The 20,154-nt window shown below is 40.0% G+C and overlaps 3 protein-coding genes across 3 annotated transcripts; all 3 read right to left on the bottom strand.

Annotated features, from left to right (window-relative positions):
- Nucleotides 1-10: 10 nt before the first annotated feature.
- Nucleotides 11-4,078, bottom strand: MONOS_4931 (putative host cell factor; the record flags this gene model as incomplete). The annotated part of the gene is made up of 5 exons (XM_067875040.1): nt 11-1,380; nt 1,543-2,807; nt 2,962-3,481; nt 3,537-3,830; nt 3,928-4,078. 5 exons carry the CDS (start codon nt 4,076-4,078, stop codon nt 254-256), a joined length of 3,357 nt encoding a protein of 1,118 aa, XP_067720808.1. The 3' UTR covers nt 11-253.
- A 356-nt stretch (nt 4,079-4,434) lies between these two features.
- On the bottom strand, nt 4,435-10,939 carry MONOS_4932 (Homotypic fusion and vacuole protein sorting (HOPS) complex component Vps41B; the record flags this gene model as incomplete). Its single annotated transcript, XM_067875041.1, has 4 exons — nt 4,435-5,339; nt 5,689-9,021; nt 9,179-10,429; nt 10,504-10,939. The coding sequence occupies 4 exons, from the start codon at nt 10,937-10,939 to the stop codon at nt 4,435-4,437; spliced, it is 5,925 nt and encodes a 1,974-aa protein (XP_067720807.1).
- A 4,518-nt stretch (nt 10,940-15,457) lies between these two features.
- MONOS_4933 (uncharacterized protein) lies at nt 15,458-18,874 on the bottom strand (the record flags this gene model as incomplete). The annotated part of the gene is made up of 1 exon (XM_067875042.1): nt 15,458-18,874. One exon carries the CDS (start codon nt 18,872-18,874, stop codon nt 15,458-15,460), a length of 3,417 nt encoding a protein of 1,138 aa, XP_067720806.1.
- Between the last annotated feature and the right edge of the window lie 1,280 nt (nt 18,875-20,154).

Genomic DNA, 20,154 nt, shown 5'->3' with positions numbered 1-20,154 from the left:
AAATCATATGAAATGAAAAAAAATTTATTTGTTTGTTCTTTTTTAAGAAACTTAAAGTTTGTTTTAAAAAACCAAAATAATCATTAACTTATAACAAAATAATACAAATAAAAACCAAAAAAGACAATTGAGAAATATTTCGCAGCAATAAAAATTTAGAGAAACAGTAGACAGAACAACGCATTTCGCAATCACAAAAAAACAAAAAATAATAAAAAATAAAAAAGTTAAAAAAAAAAAAGAAAAGAAATTTTCAAGTGGTAAAGACCCCTCTCTTCCTTGTGATAGAGATCCAATCAGCCCACTGCTTCTTCAGCCTGTCCTGTTTGAGAGCAGAGGCAGCGGCAATGACCTTGTCCACCGTCGATGGCTGCACATTGTCATTCAACATCTTCACACACAGCTGCCTCATCCTCTGCAGATCCCAAGCTTTTCCCCATTGATGCACCTCTACCAGAGCTATCAGAAATGCAGTGTCGAGTGAAGGAGGGGTGGTGTGTGTCTGGAAGGGAGAGGAGGTGGCGCTGGCATCCACACGCATCGAATACAGCTCAAACAAGTTCAGCTCCTCTTCAGACACCACTCGCTTGTTCCTTCTCTTCCCTCTGCTATCTCCCACACTGTCACAACAGCTGCTCCTCATCTGCGCTTTTATCTTTTCTGCCTCTGATTGAAGCAGCCGAACAGCAGTGTGTTCTGTGGCAAGGGGAGGAATGAACGGGAGAGGGAGGAGGCAGTCGCTGTAGAGATAGCCCAGCAGCACAGCCAGCGAGGCGCGTGTGGTGCAGACAAAGGGAGTCGTGTGGGATATGAACTGGCACTCACGAGAGGCACATAATGAGTGGAAGCGGGTGAAGGTGCTGGTTGTGGAAGAAGATGAAAATGTGGAAGAAGAGGAAGAGGAAGAAGAGGATGAAGAGGATGAAGGGGAAGTGGTGCCTGCTGTTGTGTCATTGCGTGTGGATGAGGAAGAAGAAGAAGAAGAAGATGATGATGATGACTGTGGTGAAAATGATGATTGTGAAGGTGATTGTGATTGTGATGCCGATGAAACAGAAGAAGAAAGAGAAGAAGAAGTAGAAGAAGAAGAAGTGTCTGTATGCGAATTATCATCTGATTCCAAAGAATCCAGTTGTGATATCATCCCATCCTCAGACACAGAAGATGCCTTGTTCTTTCCTGTGTCTGACAAACATTCGTTCCAAAGTGCCCAGAGTTCTTCTCCTTTTCCACGTGATGTGCAGAATGAAAGCAGCTGAGGCATCCGCTCTTCCACCAGAAACGAGTGGAGAAGAACAACAAACGAGCCATTTGCATCTTCAGATACGTCGCCAAAGATGCGAGCGATCTCTTTCTCCGCTGCGGGGGAATAGAATGTGTCTGTTTAGAAATGGATGAGATAAAGAAGTCATCAATAAATAGAAGGACAAGTTAAAATTATAATCATATTAATTTGAAAAATACACAGAAAAAACAAAAAATCAATTATCAAAATAAGCATTCATTCAGAAACACATTCAGAACATCATCAAATCAACACACCAATTTCGTTTGTCTTTTTGATTGTCACGTGAAGTGCCAAGTCCGCTGTGCTGCTGTCACTCAGAAGTGAGAGAATGGAGAAGTTGAATGTGCTCATGCCAAAGTCGTTCAATGCCTCGTGCATCAGAATCTCTCTGCAGAGGAGTGTTTGAGGGGCTGTTGGGGTGTCGTCGGGGGTGGGGAATGGGCAGATGGAGGGAGAAAGAGAGAAGGAGGAGGAGGAAGAAGAAGAAGAAGATGATGATGATGATGATGATGATGAAGAGCATTCAAATGAAAATGGTGTAACACCAGCGATGCTTGTGTATGCAGGAATTGAGGAAGGAGAACATGATGATGATGATGAATTTGAGACAGAAGAGGTTGAAGATGAAGATGAAGATGTTGGAGTGTTTGATTGTTCAGTGTCTGCAGTATTAGTTGAAGATGAAGAAGTCACAATTTCTTTGACAGTATTTTCAGTTTCATACTCAGAGTCCCTTTTCTGCTCACTTGTTTCGCTGCTCTTTCTCTTTTCTCCTGTCAATCTGTCCAAACCAGCCTTCACTTTCCTCTTTGAGCGAGAGGACGACTTCATAAAAGGCCCCCACATCGACTCCAGCGCATCGTGCTGCACAGCAGCGATGGTTGAGCCAAATGCTCTGTTTTGTGTGCTGCTGAAGGAAGGCAGTGCCAACGACAGCTGCTTCGACGAAGGCGGATGAGTTGCCTGCGGAATGCTGATTTTGAAGAGCGACACCTGCTCCAGCAGCAGATGAGATATGCTCGGCAGAAAAGGGAGAAGGAAATGGCTCATCTGCTCTTTCTTCATTCTCCGCGGGTGGCGCGTGAAGGAGCCAGCGGGAGCAGCGCGGGCGAGTGAAGGGAGGTGGAAGGCGATGGGCGGGAGTGTCACAAAAGGGAGGAAAGGTGCTATGCCCAGCACGTCTGAGACAGCATCGCTTATCCGCAGAGGGATTGGCGATGGCGGCAGACGCGGCAGTTCTTCGTCGTCGTTGTCGTCGTCGTCAGCTGTCTTCAGTGTTGAGTCAGCAGGTGGCGTCTGACTGCGCGGGGACACCTCTTCTGAGGGCGAATGGGGAGGAGAAGGAGGAAGTGTGTGGAGAGAGCTGAGTGAATGGCTCGGGTTGATGGCGAGTGGGCTGTCGGCATTGAAGAACGACTGGCCGAGATTCAGCCAGTGCAGATGGGGCAGAAGAAGACGATGGCCACACCCACCCTGAATGTATAAGGTGTCTCCAATCACTAATGATACATGAGCATTTCTTTGATGAAATGCAGAAATAAAAGCGATAAAATCAAAAAATATAGTAATAAAGAATGAAAATGATTCAAGTTTATAAGTTGTTAAAAAGAAATAAATCAGAAGTTAGAAAATGAACCAAAAAACGTGACTTCAACAGAAATGACAGCACAAACCTTGGACAAGGAGCCACTCCGTTTGTGAAGAACAGCCTCCATCGCTCAGTCTGCGGGTCAAACAGCCACAAATCATTCAGCTTTGCGTTTCCTTCCCCGCCAAAGACGAGCATCTTGTTGCGCCACGCCACTGCAGAGTGCGAAAACCGCGGCGATGGAATGAACAGCCCCCCAAAGTTCTGTCTGTCGTGCTGCACAGGAGAAGGCATGGCTTTTCCTCCAAAGAAGACATCTTGTGGGTCTTCCAGCGAGACAGGCGGATGATCTGCGTCATCACCCCGGACAATCGTCAGGAGCGTTGGCTTTATCAGCTTCCACTCCCAGCTCTCACAGTCCAGTTTGTAGAGCGAGTTTAGAAGGCCTCTCTTCATAACATGTCCTCTGTTCACTTGTCTGCTCCCTCCAAACACATACATATCTTTCCCGTTCAAAAGCACAGCGCTGTGGAGAAATACAGGAGGAGGTTGATTCTCAGAGTTTCCGCCATCGCTAGTTTTAATCCTTTCCCATCGCTTTTCATCTAAAAAATAAATTATAAATGATTAAAAAGACTTTTTTAATTCAATTTTGCACACTAAAATGATATACATGGACATCATTGTACAAATTATCATTATCATCAACGCCACCAAAAACAACGAGCATATTTTTGTATATTACGCTTGAGTGTAGGCTCCTTGGCGAAGGAACAGTTCCAGTTGGTTTTATCAATGATGTATTCCCTGTTTCCAAGTTACAATCGTACAGATCATTGACTCTGACAGAAAAATCTTTACCACCAAATATAATTTGGTGCGATCCATAAAGGTTTGAAGTGTGACCATAACGTTTTGGAGGCTTGATAGGACGACTTTTTGCCAATCCGGTTTCTTTGAAGTTGAAACAAAAAAGTTCATAAAAGGATACAAAATATTACAGATGATAACGTTAGCTCAGATAGATTATCAATTGTTTTTTATTGCACACCAGCATTTATGGATAACATAATCGAAGGATTTGGTGCAAGTCCTCCATAAAGATAAATCGTTCCTTTATAATACACTGCAGAATGTGTATTTATTCTTGAATCTGCACCTTTTATTTCTGTTGTATTCCATGTTGGCACATACTGGTTCATTTTCCGATTCGATCACCCATAATGTGATCCATAAGACTGCAAATCAAAATTTTTTTGATTAATAAGAAAAAAAAGCAAAAGAATTCCATATAATAGCAGTATTAAAATACATATATAATAATATTTTTGCAACTTCATTTGTCCTGAAATTATTAAAATTATTAATTTTTAAGTTGTGTTTTTCTATTTCTTACTCAAAGTTCATTCTTTCTTTCAATATTCGAATATAACAAAATTATTTGAATATGTCTTTCTAATATTTTCCTTCTTCCGAACAAAGTTCCTGAGGATAGCAAAAGGGGCATCGAGTCTATGGAGTAAAATAATTTGATGAAAAAGGAAATATCTATAATATTTCAGCGAAGGACGCGTTTGTATGGAAATGTGAAATCTGATTCATTCTGTAAATTTTGATTTTCTTTTCTTTCCCCAACAATCATTTCTGCTCTTGTTCGAACGAATTCTTCATCAGAATCTCCAATGTCTTCAAACTTTCCATAATCTTCAACCCAATCAAAGACCTCAGTTCCTCTACGTGGAGGAATTGGGATAAGCCAAAAAATCACGCAATTCCCCATAAACGATTTCATATTTTTCAATGGAGATCCTTGATCGTATAAATGTTTTCTTATTCCTTTGGATTTAAATTCGGGATCGAGATAACGAGAAGGTGATAATGCTTCAATTCCGGTGACATTACTGGTGAATGTTTCAAAATGCTGGCTGCTCAACACTCCAGTGCACAAAATGAAAAACATTCCATACATAAATGAAAATATTACAAATCCAGCCCTAATATACATTGTAACCTTTTCCCCATGTATCATTACTTCAATGTCCTGTTGAGAAAAGCCTAAAGTCATCCATATAAATCCAAAGATGAGTGTTTGTACTCCTATGCAGAAAGTGTAGCAAAGAAAAAGAACAAATGATTTATGGTTTCTTGCACCAATGCACGTTGCCAGCCAAGGGCAATGATGATCCATTCTAAGAACGCATCGATTGCATTTTGAGCAATGATGTGAACGATGCACTTTGTTTCCTCCACAAAAAGAACATTCGCGAAGTTGAGGAATAGAACTTTGGACACTTGGATTTACTCCCCATTTGATCGGAATGTATCCGGGCCCAATTATTATTGTATACAAAAATGACCACACCATAAGAAAATACGGGATAAAATAGAATAAAAGGCACAAGCGTCCTGTTTTTGTAAAGCCGAAAAGTGTGTAAGTATCAACGAACCCAACTGTCCAAAGGTCTAAGATCATAAACATCACTTGCAAAGCAATCATGCATTTTGAAAAAATTGATTTGCATTTCTTTGGAATCATTTGAAGGTAAAAAAATAAAACAAAGAAATGATCAATAAATATTATTATTTTAACAAAATTACAGCTTTAAAAGGAATATCATCACAATTTCAAACAGAAAAAAAAAATAATAATTTGATGTGAAGAAAACGATGAGATGCTAAAAAGAAAAAAAAATAGAGGTACTTTCTTTAGAAATGGAGATATGACAATAATTTATGAAGTGATATGTTTTGCATTGAAGTATGATTTAACTCATGCATCTAAAGCAAAACATGTTAACTTTTTTTGTATTACCCGATTGAGAAGAAGGAGAAGAGGCATATGAAACAGAAGAAGGCATTGGATCAATTCCGAACTGCTGTCTCTCTTCCAACGCACGCAAATGGCACTGCTCATGGCACCCATGGCCACACATGTATATCACAATGTGTGTTGGCTGAAGAGCAGACTCAGAAGAGGCAGACGAAGAAGAAGGAGAAGGCAGAGAAGGCAGAGAAGGCAGCGAGCCCATCGAAGGAGCGACACCCAGCGGCGGCACGCTGTCAAACAGGTTCCTTCCGCAGATGGGGCAAGTCTCTCTTTGTGTGATTTTGAGTCCGCTTTTCTTGAGACGCACGAGATTGGAGACAGCGTTGCGGCTGTCCTGTTCTGTTGCTGTGCGCGAGGCCGAGAGGACAGACATGTGGAGACGCCACTCGTTCAACAAGGAGATGATGGCACGCTTCAGGCCAAGGATGATGCAGCCAGAGGGGATCTTGCGGATGAGCAGATGCGCATCCACCACACCCTGCTGGATGACAGCACCTGATGAGAGAGAAGAAGATAGATCAGAAGAAGACAAGGATGATGATAATGAAGAAGAAGAGGAGGAAGAAGAAGAAGACGACGAGGTAGACTGCAGGAAAGAGGTGAGTTCTCTGCCCAATCCCAATCCCATCCCCGACGACTTCCTCACCAGCTGCTGCACCACACTCGTTCCAAGTGTCTCTCTGCATCCACATCTGACCATCTGCGCTATCCCCTCTCGTGACAGGCACAGCGACAGCAGATGGATCATCGCATCACCCGACGGGTCATCTCTGCCCTCTCTTGAGAGGGAAGAAGAAGAAGAGGAGGAGGAGGATGATGAAGAGGAAGAAGAAGAAGAAGATGCACCAGAGGCTGAGGAGCCTGCGATTGCTGGCTGAACTGGCTTGCCAGCGACAGATGGAGTGGACAAGCACATCTCCACAGCACTTGCCACATCGCCTATTCCCAACACAACCAGCTCCACCGATCTCAGTCTCGACCCCATCAGCCGCATCAGATGAACCATCCCTCCAACAAAGTGCCTCTCCTCACACACCTTCAGTGCCCTCCCCACGTTGTAGCTTGTGCATTCCGTGAGAAATGCCAGCAATTCTGCTGGGCAGTGAATGGAGTACAACACAACCATCTCATCCTCCCACCCACTGCAGCGCTGTCTCCGCACATTCCACAGTGCCCGCAGATAGACAAACACCCTTCTGCCACACTCGCCTTCTCTCAACCACGGCGCCAGGCTGTTTGAAGCAGCACGCCCAACAACACCTCCGACACCTCCCACACCTCCCACACGCACAGATGAAGGAGATGCCCCCACACTCCTCGTCTGCTGCTGCTGCTGCTGCTGTTGAAGCTGACTCTGCCCACTCACAATGCCCACTCCCCCTGTCAGCGCATTCACTGCAGACAATACACTGAAGTAGTATTCGTCTCCTCCACTTTCAACAGAAAGACTTGTTGTTCCAGAGGCATCAACAGCACTGCCTCCACTCACTTTGTCTGTTTCCTTCTCGTCTCTTGCAGCATCCCTCTTCGTGTGCACAAGAATGTTCAGTGTCATCTGCTCGTCCATCTCCCACAGCTCAGCCAAATGTGTCACAACGAGCGGGAGGGTGCGCGACGGGTACTGTTTGATTGAGTTGAAGACTGCTTTGTTTCCCATCCACACCTGCACAGCAAAGCACTCGTGCCACAGCCCTGCCTGCTCCAGCAGCGACATCCTCGCACTCGTCAGGCTCCTCAGCAGCGCATCCAGCTGCACCACAACCAGCGTCACCACTTCAGCCAAGAGACAGGGATTAGCCTTGAGGGCATCGATTGACTCTGCCTGGGAGGGAGGAAGAGGAGATGAAGATCCCATTCGTTTGGAGGCAGTTGATAGAATAGAATGTTGTGTTTCCTTCTTTTCGTATTCCTTTGCCAGCACTTCTTTCTCTTTCTCTTTCTCTGCACCTTCTGAGATTGAGCCATCAGCAGCTGCTGCTGCTGCAGAGGAGGAAGCAAATGCAGATGAAGAAGTCTGATTTGTCTGAGGGATCTTCACCCAGAGTGAAATGAGGTGCTGAAAGAAGAGGATGAGCCTGTTGCAATGAAGCAGAGCGGTGTGAATTCTCTCTCTCTCTTTTTCCATCAGCCACAAAATGACTTGTGCTGCTTTGTATTCCTTTCGCTGCAGCTCGAGTGACAGCAGTGTCATCGTGTCTGCATCAACAGCTGTCAGAGGAGAAGAGCTGAGGAAAGAAGAGGAGGAAGAGAAAGAGGAAGAAGAAGAAGACAAAGTGGATGTGCGTGAAGTGAATGATGAAGGAGATGATGAAGAAGATGTGGATGTGGATGTGGATGTGGATGAAGTGGAAGAGTTGCGTGAAGGCAGACCGTAGAAAGGAGAAGAAGAAGCAGAAGAAGAAGCAAGTGAAGATGAATTGTTGTTTTTGACAGGCGAAGCAAACGAGAAGAGGGGTCTGCCATTCAGTGGGGTGTGGTGCTGGCAATTGCAGGCGCTGATGTGAGAGAAGCTGAAGAGCGAAGACAATGTTGAGTGTATTGATGCACCCGACGGCACACCAACACCCCCCAGCGGTGCCTGTGCCAGTGCCGCAGGGAGCTTCATCTGCCTCCTCGCCCGCTCCACCTCCCTCTCTTTCTCTCTCTCCAGCTCCATTTCTCTCTCGTGCTGCCGGCGCTGCTCTGCCTCGACAGCATAGCGGGAATAGGCAGACAGATCTGCCTCGCTCAGCCCAGGTGGAATGCCTCCAAATGCACCCAACGCAATCTGGTCGCGGATGAACTGGTGCTCATCAGCTGACAGATCTGCTATCCCACTCTGTGCAGACGGCTGGGCTGGCTGCTGGCTGCTCTTCACTCTCTTCTTCTTCTTCTTCTTCTCTTTCTCTTTCTCTTTCTCTTTCTCCTCCTTTTTGTGCTCTCTTCTGTCTGTCTCAAGGGTGTTGAGAACAGTCGGCGATTGTTCTGTCTGTGTCTCTTTCAACACTCCCCTGCTGTCTCTGCTTCCTGTCACCTCTCCTTTTGCTTCATTGCCTTCTTCTTCTTCTTCACTGTTATCTTCATCATCATCTTCATCATCATCGTCTTCTTCTTCTTCTACCATCTCCTGCATCCGCTCCAGGCGCAGCAGGTACATCGCATTGATCACCACAAACTCTTCCTGCAGTGCCATCCGCTTTTCCTTCAGCTGCATCGCCACTTCGCTCAGACAACGACTCAGAATCAGCTGCCGCGTCATGCTTCCTTGTGTCACACTCTGCAGAAAGGAGATCCGGTCAGATGTGCTCTGGAAATGAGGAACAGAATGACGGTCGCCTTCTGTGTATGTTTGAATGTATGTATGAATGAATGAATGTATATATACAGGGTTGGTTCAATTGAACAGTTCATTCAAAGAAAAAATGGAAATGTTGATTAATTTAATTAAAAAAAGGGGGAAAAAAAGCATATTAAAAGAAAAATAGCAATAGCATACTGTCAATAAGTGGAAACTCCGATACGACAGCAGCCACGTCCTTGTACAAGTCCACAACCTCGTCTATCTGTGCGAGAACAACCTTTGGGTCATACAGCTGGTAAGGAATCCTGCCCACCTCTGTCTTGAAGCGAGCTGTGTCTCTGCAGAGGAAGTAGCAGAGCGCCATTTCGTACACCCGCCCGTCCAGCTGTGGCTCAGAAACAGGCAGCACCCCCAGCGCCTCGAGGTGCTCGATGCAGATGAGCCAGCAGACGACGCCTTCAAAAAGCGACACGTTGCCGCGGAGGTGCTTCTCAGTCAGCGCAATCACCGACGGCCAGTCCCCTTTCTTCACCAGCACATCCAAATAGCGCGACACAATGTCGTCCACCGTCGTCCGCTTCAGCTCGCCGCTCCGCGCCTTCTCGGCGTCTTCCAGCGCAGCTGCATATCTCCCTCGCGAGATCAGCCAGCCTACGTGGTCGTCGGTGGTGATGTGCGATCCACACACGATGCTGCCTCCAACAGACTGCGGCGAGTTCGCAGAGGAAGCAAGCCCAGCTGCCCCGCCGCCGCAGAAGAGGACAAACAGGTTAATGAGCCCGTCGACGTGGTAGAGCGATATGTCCTTCGGGCGGAAAGAGGAGTGCTGAGAGATTGGAGAAGGCTGCACAGTCAGCGAGTCGTCGAGAACGCCGCTTATTGTTGAGGAAGAGGTGCCGAGTGCTGCCTGCTCGGCGGAAGAGCTCGGCGAGATAATCAGCGAATCGCAGCTCATCTCAGCACGCAGCACATCATCAAGTGAAACACGTCCGATCGGCAGAATGTCCAGACGGACAATCCTCAGCTCAGGAGGGCTGCGTGGAGCAGTCGGAGTTGATGGCTCGTAGCTGCACAGCATCGCTAAGTGGTGAAGAAATGGAGCTATTCCGCAGATGCAAAAGTCTAACCCATCCATCTGATGAACAATTGAAGCAAGTCGGCCTTTTTCATCTGGTGTTTCATGAATTCGGTACATGATCATGCGATTGCCGAATGCAACAAATAAGTCGTTTAATCCCCGCCAACATAGACAAAATGGATATAATTTTGCAAGAGCACGTTGTTTTGAATTAAACATTGTAAGGCGTGCAATTGGTGCTTGTCGTTCAAAGTCATAAATTCTAAGTCCTAATGTTGTAGCCCATGCCAAATAACGACCATTCCATCGAATATTCAATATTTCACCATCATTTGTAGATAAATCTTTAGTGTTATTTCGAAACATGCCTAAAAAAAAAAAAAAAAAAAAAAAAAAAAAAAAATTGAATGAATGATTATTCTCCAAAAGGATAAAAATTAACCTTTTGAAGTGTATGTCAGTTTTTCTTCAACACCTCCAGCAACGAATTCTTTTTGCTTTCCGTAATTAGGATGCAACGCAATTGCGTTCACTCCCTTTGGAAATTGATGTTTTACAACTATTCCTTCATCAGAAGGTGCAATAACAACTACAAGTCCTTCTTCGGAAGCAACTCCAATAAAATGATCCTCAGAAATTGATAAAGCATTTATTGGCGATGATGCTGGCTTATATGTCTTTAATAGAGTCCCTTGATTGCTCAGAACATACACATGTCCATCTGATGATCCAACAGCTATTTGCTTTGAATTAAGAGTCATGCACTTTGCTGTAACGCGTATTTCGCACATAAAATCAAGTGGAATAAAATGATACTTTAATAAAGGCTCAATGTCTTCAGACGAATCATCAATGTCCACTTCATTATTTCCTTGCATATATAAATTTATTTTTAAGGTTGATATTGATCAGAAGATAGAAAAAATGAAAAACGAAAACATAAATTCAAATAACGTTAAAAATATAAAAAATTGAGGAAGAAAAAAGAGATGATAAGAATTAAAAATAACTGAAAATATTGAAATCGACACGACCATTTTTGTTTTTGATCATTTCACACTTGAGTTCTTTCTTCGTGTGATTAAACAAAAAATCATCTATTTCATGTATTTTCCAAATTTGAAAATGAAACATGAATGTCTTCTGCTTTCTTCAAATTTTGTTCTGTATTCAAATGTTATTGAACATTATTGTTATTTAATCATTATCCACGAAAGATCAACAAAAGTGACAACTTGAAAAACGGTTAAACATTGCATATCTTTATTCATAATATTATTTCCTCTTTTGTCATCACAAGAAAAATACAGCAAATTTCAGAAATGAAAAAGTGAACAATAAAAATAATAAACTGGCGTTGATCATATTTAATATGACCAACTGCATATGTGTCTATGAGAGGGGAGGTGGTGGTGGTGGTGGGGTGACTTTGAACGAGTGAAAGTTTTTTTCATTATAAAAAATAAAACGAGCAGATTGCAGTGATTGCATCATTCAACAATGTTTAATCACTCACATCTCCGCTTCTTGCTTTCTTCCAAGGAATTAAAGCATTGAAAGATTATATGAATATTGATATACTTTTCCTCTCGAATAGGCTGAACAAAACCGTTTACGAGACCAATTTTTTCATTATTCAAAATTCAAAATACCAAAATACCATTGTTTTGATCCATCAAATGATTGTATTTGTTACATTCTTTCTCCTTCGCTTGTTGTTTCTCCTTTTCTCTCACAATCTGCGTACTCAGAGACTTCTTTATATCTCTTTCTGCAACTCTGATAATATGCAGTTCATTTGTAATTAAACAATCCAAACCTTCGTTCAACAATAACAATTTTTCAAACCAAATAAGTTGACCGATTCTCGGGTTGTGCGAGATTGTGAAATTCAGTATGATGTTGGATAATTTCATTGATTTCATTATAACAGAATTCTTAATTGTATTCTTATCAATAAATTAGAAAAAACGCAAAAATATCAAAAAGGAAATAGAAATATTCACATGGAATGTCCAGCATTGCTCAAAGCGAGAAAAACTATTTCCACATCTTTTAGAACTTCCTAGCTTTCCACTTTCTTCAATGCAGCTTTCAGAAGACAATGCACAATGATATGAAGAAATTCAGGTGAAATCCTGCAGTTAAACAATTGATAGCATTCACAAAGATCACACATCAGCTTTTCGTTCTTTTCTTCTTTTTTCTTGTCTTCAATTATAATTCCCACAATATATCCGTTCAACGAAGAATTGCTTTAGCAATAACTTCATTTGACGGACACATCTTTACAATATTCCATGTTCTTCAGCAATGCTGCAGCTTTCTCCAACTGCAGTTTCTTTTTTTTTGAGCATCTTGTGTTTTTCTTTTAAAATTTCATACTTCAAAGAAGCTCAGTTCTTCTATACTCATCCCAAAACTGTCCATCATTTCCTTGTTTTTCCATTTCTGCTCGAAAATCGTGCAACTTCAAAGTGAGAAATATTGGATTTTCTATAAAAATAATCATATTTTCATTTATTAAGAATCATAATAACTTATAACCAATAATATTGAAAAAGCTTAATCATTCTTTTAATGTCAACTTCTTTCCATTTTTTCTTTAAGCAAAAGTGTAACTGTTTTAGAAAACGATCAACAAAGTCACAAAAAATAAAAAATTCTTATTCAGTTTTAAAAACAAACAAAAAAGAAAATAAATACATATGGAAGATTAACACAACACGTTCATCATTTCAAGATCAAATTTCCTCATTTGTACACAGAGATATAGGCAATATTTAAGAAAGGTGGGCAAAATTGATCTGACCCAGTATTATTATATTTTTGGGTCAAAATTCTAAAATAATCTCTGTATTAATTGCTTGGTTTAGGTTGAAGGGTTAGCGTAACAGTTCTTGGGCTTAGGGTTTTGTTCCCGCTATTCCTTTTAGTGTTTGCTCTTGAAAAAACTTGATCTTTATTGGATTTATAGGGTTTGGGTTTTGTTATTAATAATTGTGTGAGAAAAGTTTAGAAAAATAGAGCACTCTAAACGATCGGAACCAGCTACTTGCTAACAAACTTGCAAGTTGGTGAGTCGAAGGTTCGAACCCGGAGGGGTGCTCTTTTTTGCCATTTTTTTTATAAAAATATTTTGCCCACCTTTCTTAAATCATGCCCAATTTTGAAAATAACAAATTTCTGCTTTTCTCTGTGTTTTCTTGTCTAAAAGCCAATACAAGATAGAACGGTGCATAAGCATAGAATAAGCATACCTAATATTTTTGATTCTTTCAATCATTTTCGAAATCTATTGCTTATTAGGTTTGAGAATATTATGTTCTTTGTCTGCGCTTTGCATCCTCTGGACAAAATTAAAAATATAATTTTTATCAAAAAATCACATAAAAAATGGGTTTGATCACAAAATTTTTATCGATCAAAAATTTGAATTTTTGCAAAAAACCTTTCAAAAAGGTGTGCCATTCACTGTATGAGACATTTTCATCTGATGAATCATCTTGGAAATGGATACAACAGTATTTTCCGAAGGTATTTGAAGTTTGTCAACACTGCAAAAAAGTCAAATATATCTGTAAAGGAAGGGGACATTCAAGTTTTTTGAAGTGTTCATTGTGCAAGCAAAGTGTTTCCTGCTTAAAAAATACGACTCTGGGGTCTTCAAAATTGCTTATTTCTACTGTGATGATGATTCTTTTGATGTTTTGGCTGGAAATCAAAGATTTGCAAATTGGCATGATGCTAAATGAATCTCAAATGACGATTAGATACTAGACAGGAATATCAAGGTCGACTGCATAAAATAACTTAAATTACAGAAATGAAAAAATTGGAGGGGCTGGTTAAATAGAGGTAATTGATGAAGCTGCATGGAGGAGACGGAAATACAAAAAAGGTTTTAACATCATATATTTATTTTGTTGACATAAATATAAATTTATTTGCCTTGAATAAAACTATTTTTCGAATAAGGAAAGCAGAAAAAATTGATGTGGATATTTGGAGCTATCGAACGAAAAGGTGAAGAAGAATTAGGAAATAATTAAATGGTCATTGTGCCAAATCGGAAAAAAGAGACACTAATCCATATAATTAAAAACAGAATCAAAGAAGGATCAACAATAATCAGCGACGAGTGGAAAGCTTACACTTGCTAAGGAGAAATTGGTTACACACACCAAACCGTTTGCCTAAACGTCATTACGTCGATCCTGTTACGAAAGCCAACACGAACACTATCGAAGGAATGTGGGCACATTTGCGATCTTTTTTCCCTTGATATGGAGTGAGAAAGCGATATATTCCTGGAGTGCTTGCGACATTCATTGTGAAAAGATCAGGTTAAATTTCCTTCGGAGAATTCATAGAAAAAGTTATCAATTTTCGATCTGAAGATGAATTTGAATTGGAAATTGACGATGATGAAGTTAATAAAAACGAAGAAATTCCTGATATGAATGACATTTTTGGAATTACAGATGAAGAAAATACTGAAGAAGAACTTTTAAAATCAGAAAGCGAGGATTCGTATCCATTTGGAGCTGGAACAGGAGAAGATTCTTCGGAATTTGAACCATAAATGATATTTTTTCATGAATTTTTTTTGAAAAAAATTTTGTTCTTTTTTCATGCACATTTCTTTTCGCAAGATGTTTCGTACTGAATATTAACGGAATCATCAAATGGAACTTCTGTTGTTGTTATTAGGTGAAAAAATTTGGTACGCGTTTTGTATGTTTATGCCAAGCGATTGAACAAATGTTAAATTCTGATTTTGCTGTTGAAGTTGATGGGATGGATGGTAATCTCTTCCTTATCTCTTCTTTCTCATCAACCTTGTCAAACACTCAAAATAATATTTTGTTGAAGATTGTTAATCCTTATTAATTCTCAACCTATCATCTCGCTTCTTTCATTTCTTCTGATTTCTTGACTGTTTTTTTTGAAAGAAAAAATGGATTTTACGATATCAGTTATTATTGTGAAACTGAAATGAATGGCAATGAATGGAAAAAAAATAATACTTCATCTGAATTAATCAACTTGTGCATGTGGATATTACAATGAAAAAGAAAATCAACAAATTTGATGAATCTGAGAAATTAAAAATTCGAAAAGTGAAATGATTCGCACATTTGGACAGAAAATATCAAAGCAATGAAAAGACAAAAGGAGAGGTTCAAAAATGAATAATTTTTGAAGCATGTCCAAATTTCCATCGAAAAAGTAAAAATCAATTCATAAAAGAAAGAAAGAACATTCCAACATCAAACATTTCATCTCATGAATGACAAAGGTTTTTGTTCAGACACACAGTGAAATGTTGATTCGTTGAAGTTCAAGAAACGAATTTCACTTCCAACGAAACACTCTTTTGCAATTATGTGAAATTAATCTGTCTTCATCCATTCTGGTGGATCTGTCTTCACATATTCAATCCAGAGCATGGCCATTGTTCTTCCTTCCTCATCAGCAAGAGAAACATCGTGTCTCATCCACTCTGGTGGTTCAGATTTTGTCTCTTGAATCCATTTCATTGCATCTGTTCTTCCGTTTTTGTCTTTCTTTGTATTTTCATAATTCATCCACTTGGGTGGCTCTGTCATGACCAATATTTTCCAGGACATGGCCATTGTTTCACCATGTTTATTAGCAAGAGAAACATCGTGTCTCATCCACTTAGGTGGTTCTATCTTAACATTTTCTATCCAAATCATAGCCATTGTTCTTCCATTTTTATCAGCAAGTGTAACATCGTGCCTCATCCACTTGGGTGGTTCTGTCTTGATGTATTCAATCCAGAGCATGGCCATCGTCTTTTCTCCCCCACCATCTTTAATTGTAATATCGTGTCTCATCCATTCTGGTGGTTCTGCATTGACATATTTGATCCAGAACATGGCCATTGTGCCGCATCTTCCTTTTCCAAGTGTAATATTATGTCTCATCCATTCTGGTGGTTCTGTCATGACGTATTCAATCCAATGCATGGCCAGTGTCTGTCCGTTACTGCTGCAAAGTGTGATATCGTGTCTCATCCACTTAGGTGGTTCTGTCTTGACGTATTCAATCCAATCCATGGCCATTGTTCGTTCCCAAAATCCTCCTTTAATTGTAATATTATGTCTCATCCATTCTGGTGGTTCTGTCTTCACATATTTAATCCAATACATGGCCAGTGTCTGTCCTTCCTTATCAGCAAGACTAATTCCGTGTCTCATCCATTCCGGAGGTTCTGTCTTCACATATTCAATCCATAGCATGGTCATTGTCTGTCCGTTATTGCTGCAAAGTGTGATATCGTGTCTCATCCATTCTGGTGGCTCTGTCTTCACATATTTAATCCAAATCATAGCCATTGTCCATCCGTCATTATCTGCAAGAGTAATATCATGTCTCATCCATTCTGGTGGCTCTGTCTTCACATATTTTATCCAAAATATGGCCATTGTTCCGCTTTCATCAGTTAATTTTTTGTCACGTATCATCCACTCTGGTATGACTTTCTTGAAGCATTCGATCCAGAGCATGGCCATTGTCCATCCTTTATTGCTGCAAAGTGTGATATCGTGCCTCATCCATTCTGGTGGTTCTATCTTCACATTTGCAATCCATAACATGGCCATTGTTATTCCTTTGTCGTCAACAAGATTAATTCCGTGTCTCATCCATTCTGGTGGTTCTGTTTTCACATATACAATCCAGTGCATAGCCATTGTTCTTCCTCTGCTATCAGCAACTGTTTTGCCGTGTCTCATCCATTCTGGTGGCTCCGTATTGACATTTTCAATCCAATACATGGCCAGTGTCTGTCCTTCCTTATCAGCAAGAGTAATTCCGTGTCTCATCCATTCCGGAGGTTCTGTCTTCACATATTCAATCCATAGCATGGTCATTGTCTGTCCGTTATTGCTGCAAAGTGTGATATCGTGTCTCATCCATTCTGGTGGCTCTGTCTTCACATATTTAATCCAAATCATAGCCATTGTCCATCCGTCATTATCTGCAAGAGTAATATCATGTCTCATCCATTCTGGCGGTTCTGTTTGGATTCCTTGAATCCACAACATGGCCATTGTCCATCCGTCATTATCTGCAAGAGTAATATCATGTCTCATCCACTTGGGTGGTTCTGTTTTAACATTTTCAATCCAGAGCATGGCCATTGATTTTTCATAATTATCACGAAACATGATATTATGTCTCATCCATTCTGGAGGTTCTGTCTTCACATTTTCAATCCAATGCATGGCCATTGTTCGTTCCCTAAATCCTCCTTTAATTGAAATTCCATGTCTCATCCATTCTGGAGGTTCTGTCTTCACTTCCTTTATCCAACGCATGCACATTGTTTCTCCGTTCTTATTGGCAAGTTCATTGTCATGTCTCATCCATTCTGGCGGTTCTGTTTGGATTCCTTGAATCCACAACATGGCCATTGTCCATCCGTCATTATCTGCAAGAGTAATATCATGTCTCATCCACTTGGGTGGTTCAGTTTTATTCAAAACAATCCAACGCATTGCTTCTGTTTTTCCATTATCATCACGAAGCATATTATCATAATTCATCCATTCTGGAGGTTCTATCTTCACATTTGCAATCCATAACATGGCCATTGTTATTCCTTTCTCATTTGCAAGTGTTTTCTCATGTCTCATCCATTCCGGAGGTTCTGTTTTCACATATACAATCCAGTGCATAGCCATTGTCTGTCCTTCCTTATCAGCAAGAGAAACATCGTGTCTCATCCATTCCGGAGGTTCTGTCATGACGTATTCAATCCAATACATGGCCAGTGTCTGTCCTTCCTTATCAGCAAGACTAATTCCGTGTCTCATCCATTCTAGTGGTTCTGTTTTCACAAATTCAATCCACATCATAGCCATTGTTCCCCTTTCTCCAATTCCTAATGTAATTCCGTGTCTCATCCATTCTGGTGGTTCTGTCATGACATATTCAATCCAATACATGGCCAGTGTCTGTCCTTCCTTATCAGCAAGACTAATTCCGTGTCTCATCCATTCTGGTGGTTCTGTCTTTACATATTCAATCCAATTCATGGCCATTGTCTGTCCTTCTTCATCAGCAACTGTTTTGTCATGTCTCATCCATTCTGGTGGCTCCGTATTGACATATCGAATCCACAACATAGCCATTGTCATTCCTTTGTCATCAAAAAGTTTTTTATCATGCCTCATCCACTTAGGTGGTTCTATCTTAACATTTTCTATCCAAATCATAGCCATTGCTCTTCCATTTTTATCAGCAAGTGTAACATCGTGCCTCATCCACTTGGGTGGTTCTGTCTTCACATATTCAATCCAGAGCATGGCCATTGTTCTTCCTTCCTCATCAGCAAGAGAAACATCGTGTCTCATCCACTCTGGTGGTTCAGATTTTGTCTCTTGAATCCATTTCATTGCATCTGTTCTTCCGTTTTTGTCTTTCTTTGTATTTTCATAATTCATCCACTTGGGTGGCTCTGTTTTCACATATTCAAACCATATCATGTCTATTGTCTTTTCTTCTGAACCACATTTAATTGTTTTGTCATGTCTCATCCACTCTGGTGGTTCTGTTTTGACATATTTGATCCAGAGCATGGCCATTGTGTATCCGTCATTATCTGCAAGAGTAATGTCATGTCTCATCCCTTCAGGCGGTTCAGTTTTTGTGTTGATGATATGTCGCATTGCCTCTGTTCTTCCATCTTTATCACCAAAAGTTCCACTATTTTCTGTCCACTTGCTCATTTCCGATCTGTCAGATGTACAATTACTCATCGAATTTGTATCGTTTCTCATGTGGATTTGTGATGATCGTGATATGTTTTTTTGTTGATCAAGAACCCTTTTTGTAAATGAAATATCAGATCACTTTGAATCAAATGAAATTGTTAGTCAGAATTGTAATAGATACAATGCAGATTAAGTTGCGAAATTTGAATTAATTGAGGTTTTTTAAATAAGCCTCTATTAATTTGAATTAATACCACTCAATTCAAATAAAAGGCCAAAAATTAAAAATCACCATCCTAATTCAAATTAGAAAAGATCATTCAAATTAATAATAATTGTGGGAAATGATAATAAAACAAACAAAAAACACTCACAAAAATAAAGTGTAAATAAAAGAAAAATCGGCAATATTTAAGAAAGGTGGGCAAAATTGATCTGACCCAGTATAATTATATTTTTAGGGTTAAAATTCAAAAATAATCTCTGTATTAGTTGCTTGGTTTAGGTTGTAGGGTTAGCGTAACAGTTCTTGGGCTTAGGGTTTTGTTCCCGCTCTTCTTTTTAGGGTTTGCGCTCGAAAAAAGTGGTTCATTTTTTGATCAATTTTTAGTGTTAGGGTTTTATTATAAATATTTGTGTAAGAAAAGTATAGAAAAATAGAGCACTCTAGCCGATCGGCACCAGCGACTTGCTAACAAACTTGCAAGTTGGTGAGTCGAAGGTTCGAACCCGGAGGGGTGCTCTTTTTTGCCATTTTTTCAATAAAATTTTTTTGCCCACCTTTCTTAAATCATGCCGAAAAATCAAACCTTTTTTGACAATTTCATAAATGAAATTTTGATTATTCTACGGAAGCGTGAAAATAAGCATAAAATAAATAAATGTTTAATAAATAATTTGTCAACAAAATGAAATAATTATTTGTTTTGAGTTTTAAGTGAAGAATGATTCACTTTGAAGATAATTTTTATCAATTTTGCATAAATGATAAAAAGAATACAACGATATTCTATGAATTCTGATGAACAAATTTGTTTTATGCGAGTGTTTTATAATACAGAATGAATCATCACTATTAACATAGAATAGTGATGGAAAAATTGCAGAATCGTATGTCTATTTCCTTTTCCTTTTTCATTTTCCTAATTTTCTTTCATTTTTTCACTCATTCTCTTTTTTGTCGTAATCTTATAATTTCAAAATGATCTTTCTCTTTAATTTTCTCGTTCTTTTCATCTTGTAAATCATCTTTATTTTCGTTATCATTTCTTTCTTCCTTTTCAAACTCATCCTTATCAATATTTCTGTTCTTTTTCTTTTCAAAGAATAGCGAATCTTCTTTGTAC

The sequence above is a fragment of the Monocercomonoides exilis genome (genome assembly GCF_001643675.1).
Source record: "Monocercomonoides exilis strain PA203 chromosome Unknown scaffold51-639645, whole genome shotgun sequence".
Taxonomy (NCBI): domain Eukaryota; phylum Preaxostyla; order Oxymonadida; family Polymastigidae; genus Monocercomonoides; species Monocercomonoides exilis.
Note: the sequence above shows the minus strand (reverse complement) of the source record. Positions and strands in the feature narration are given on the sequence as shown.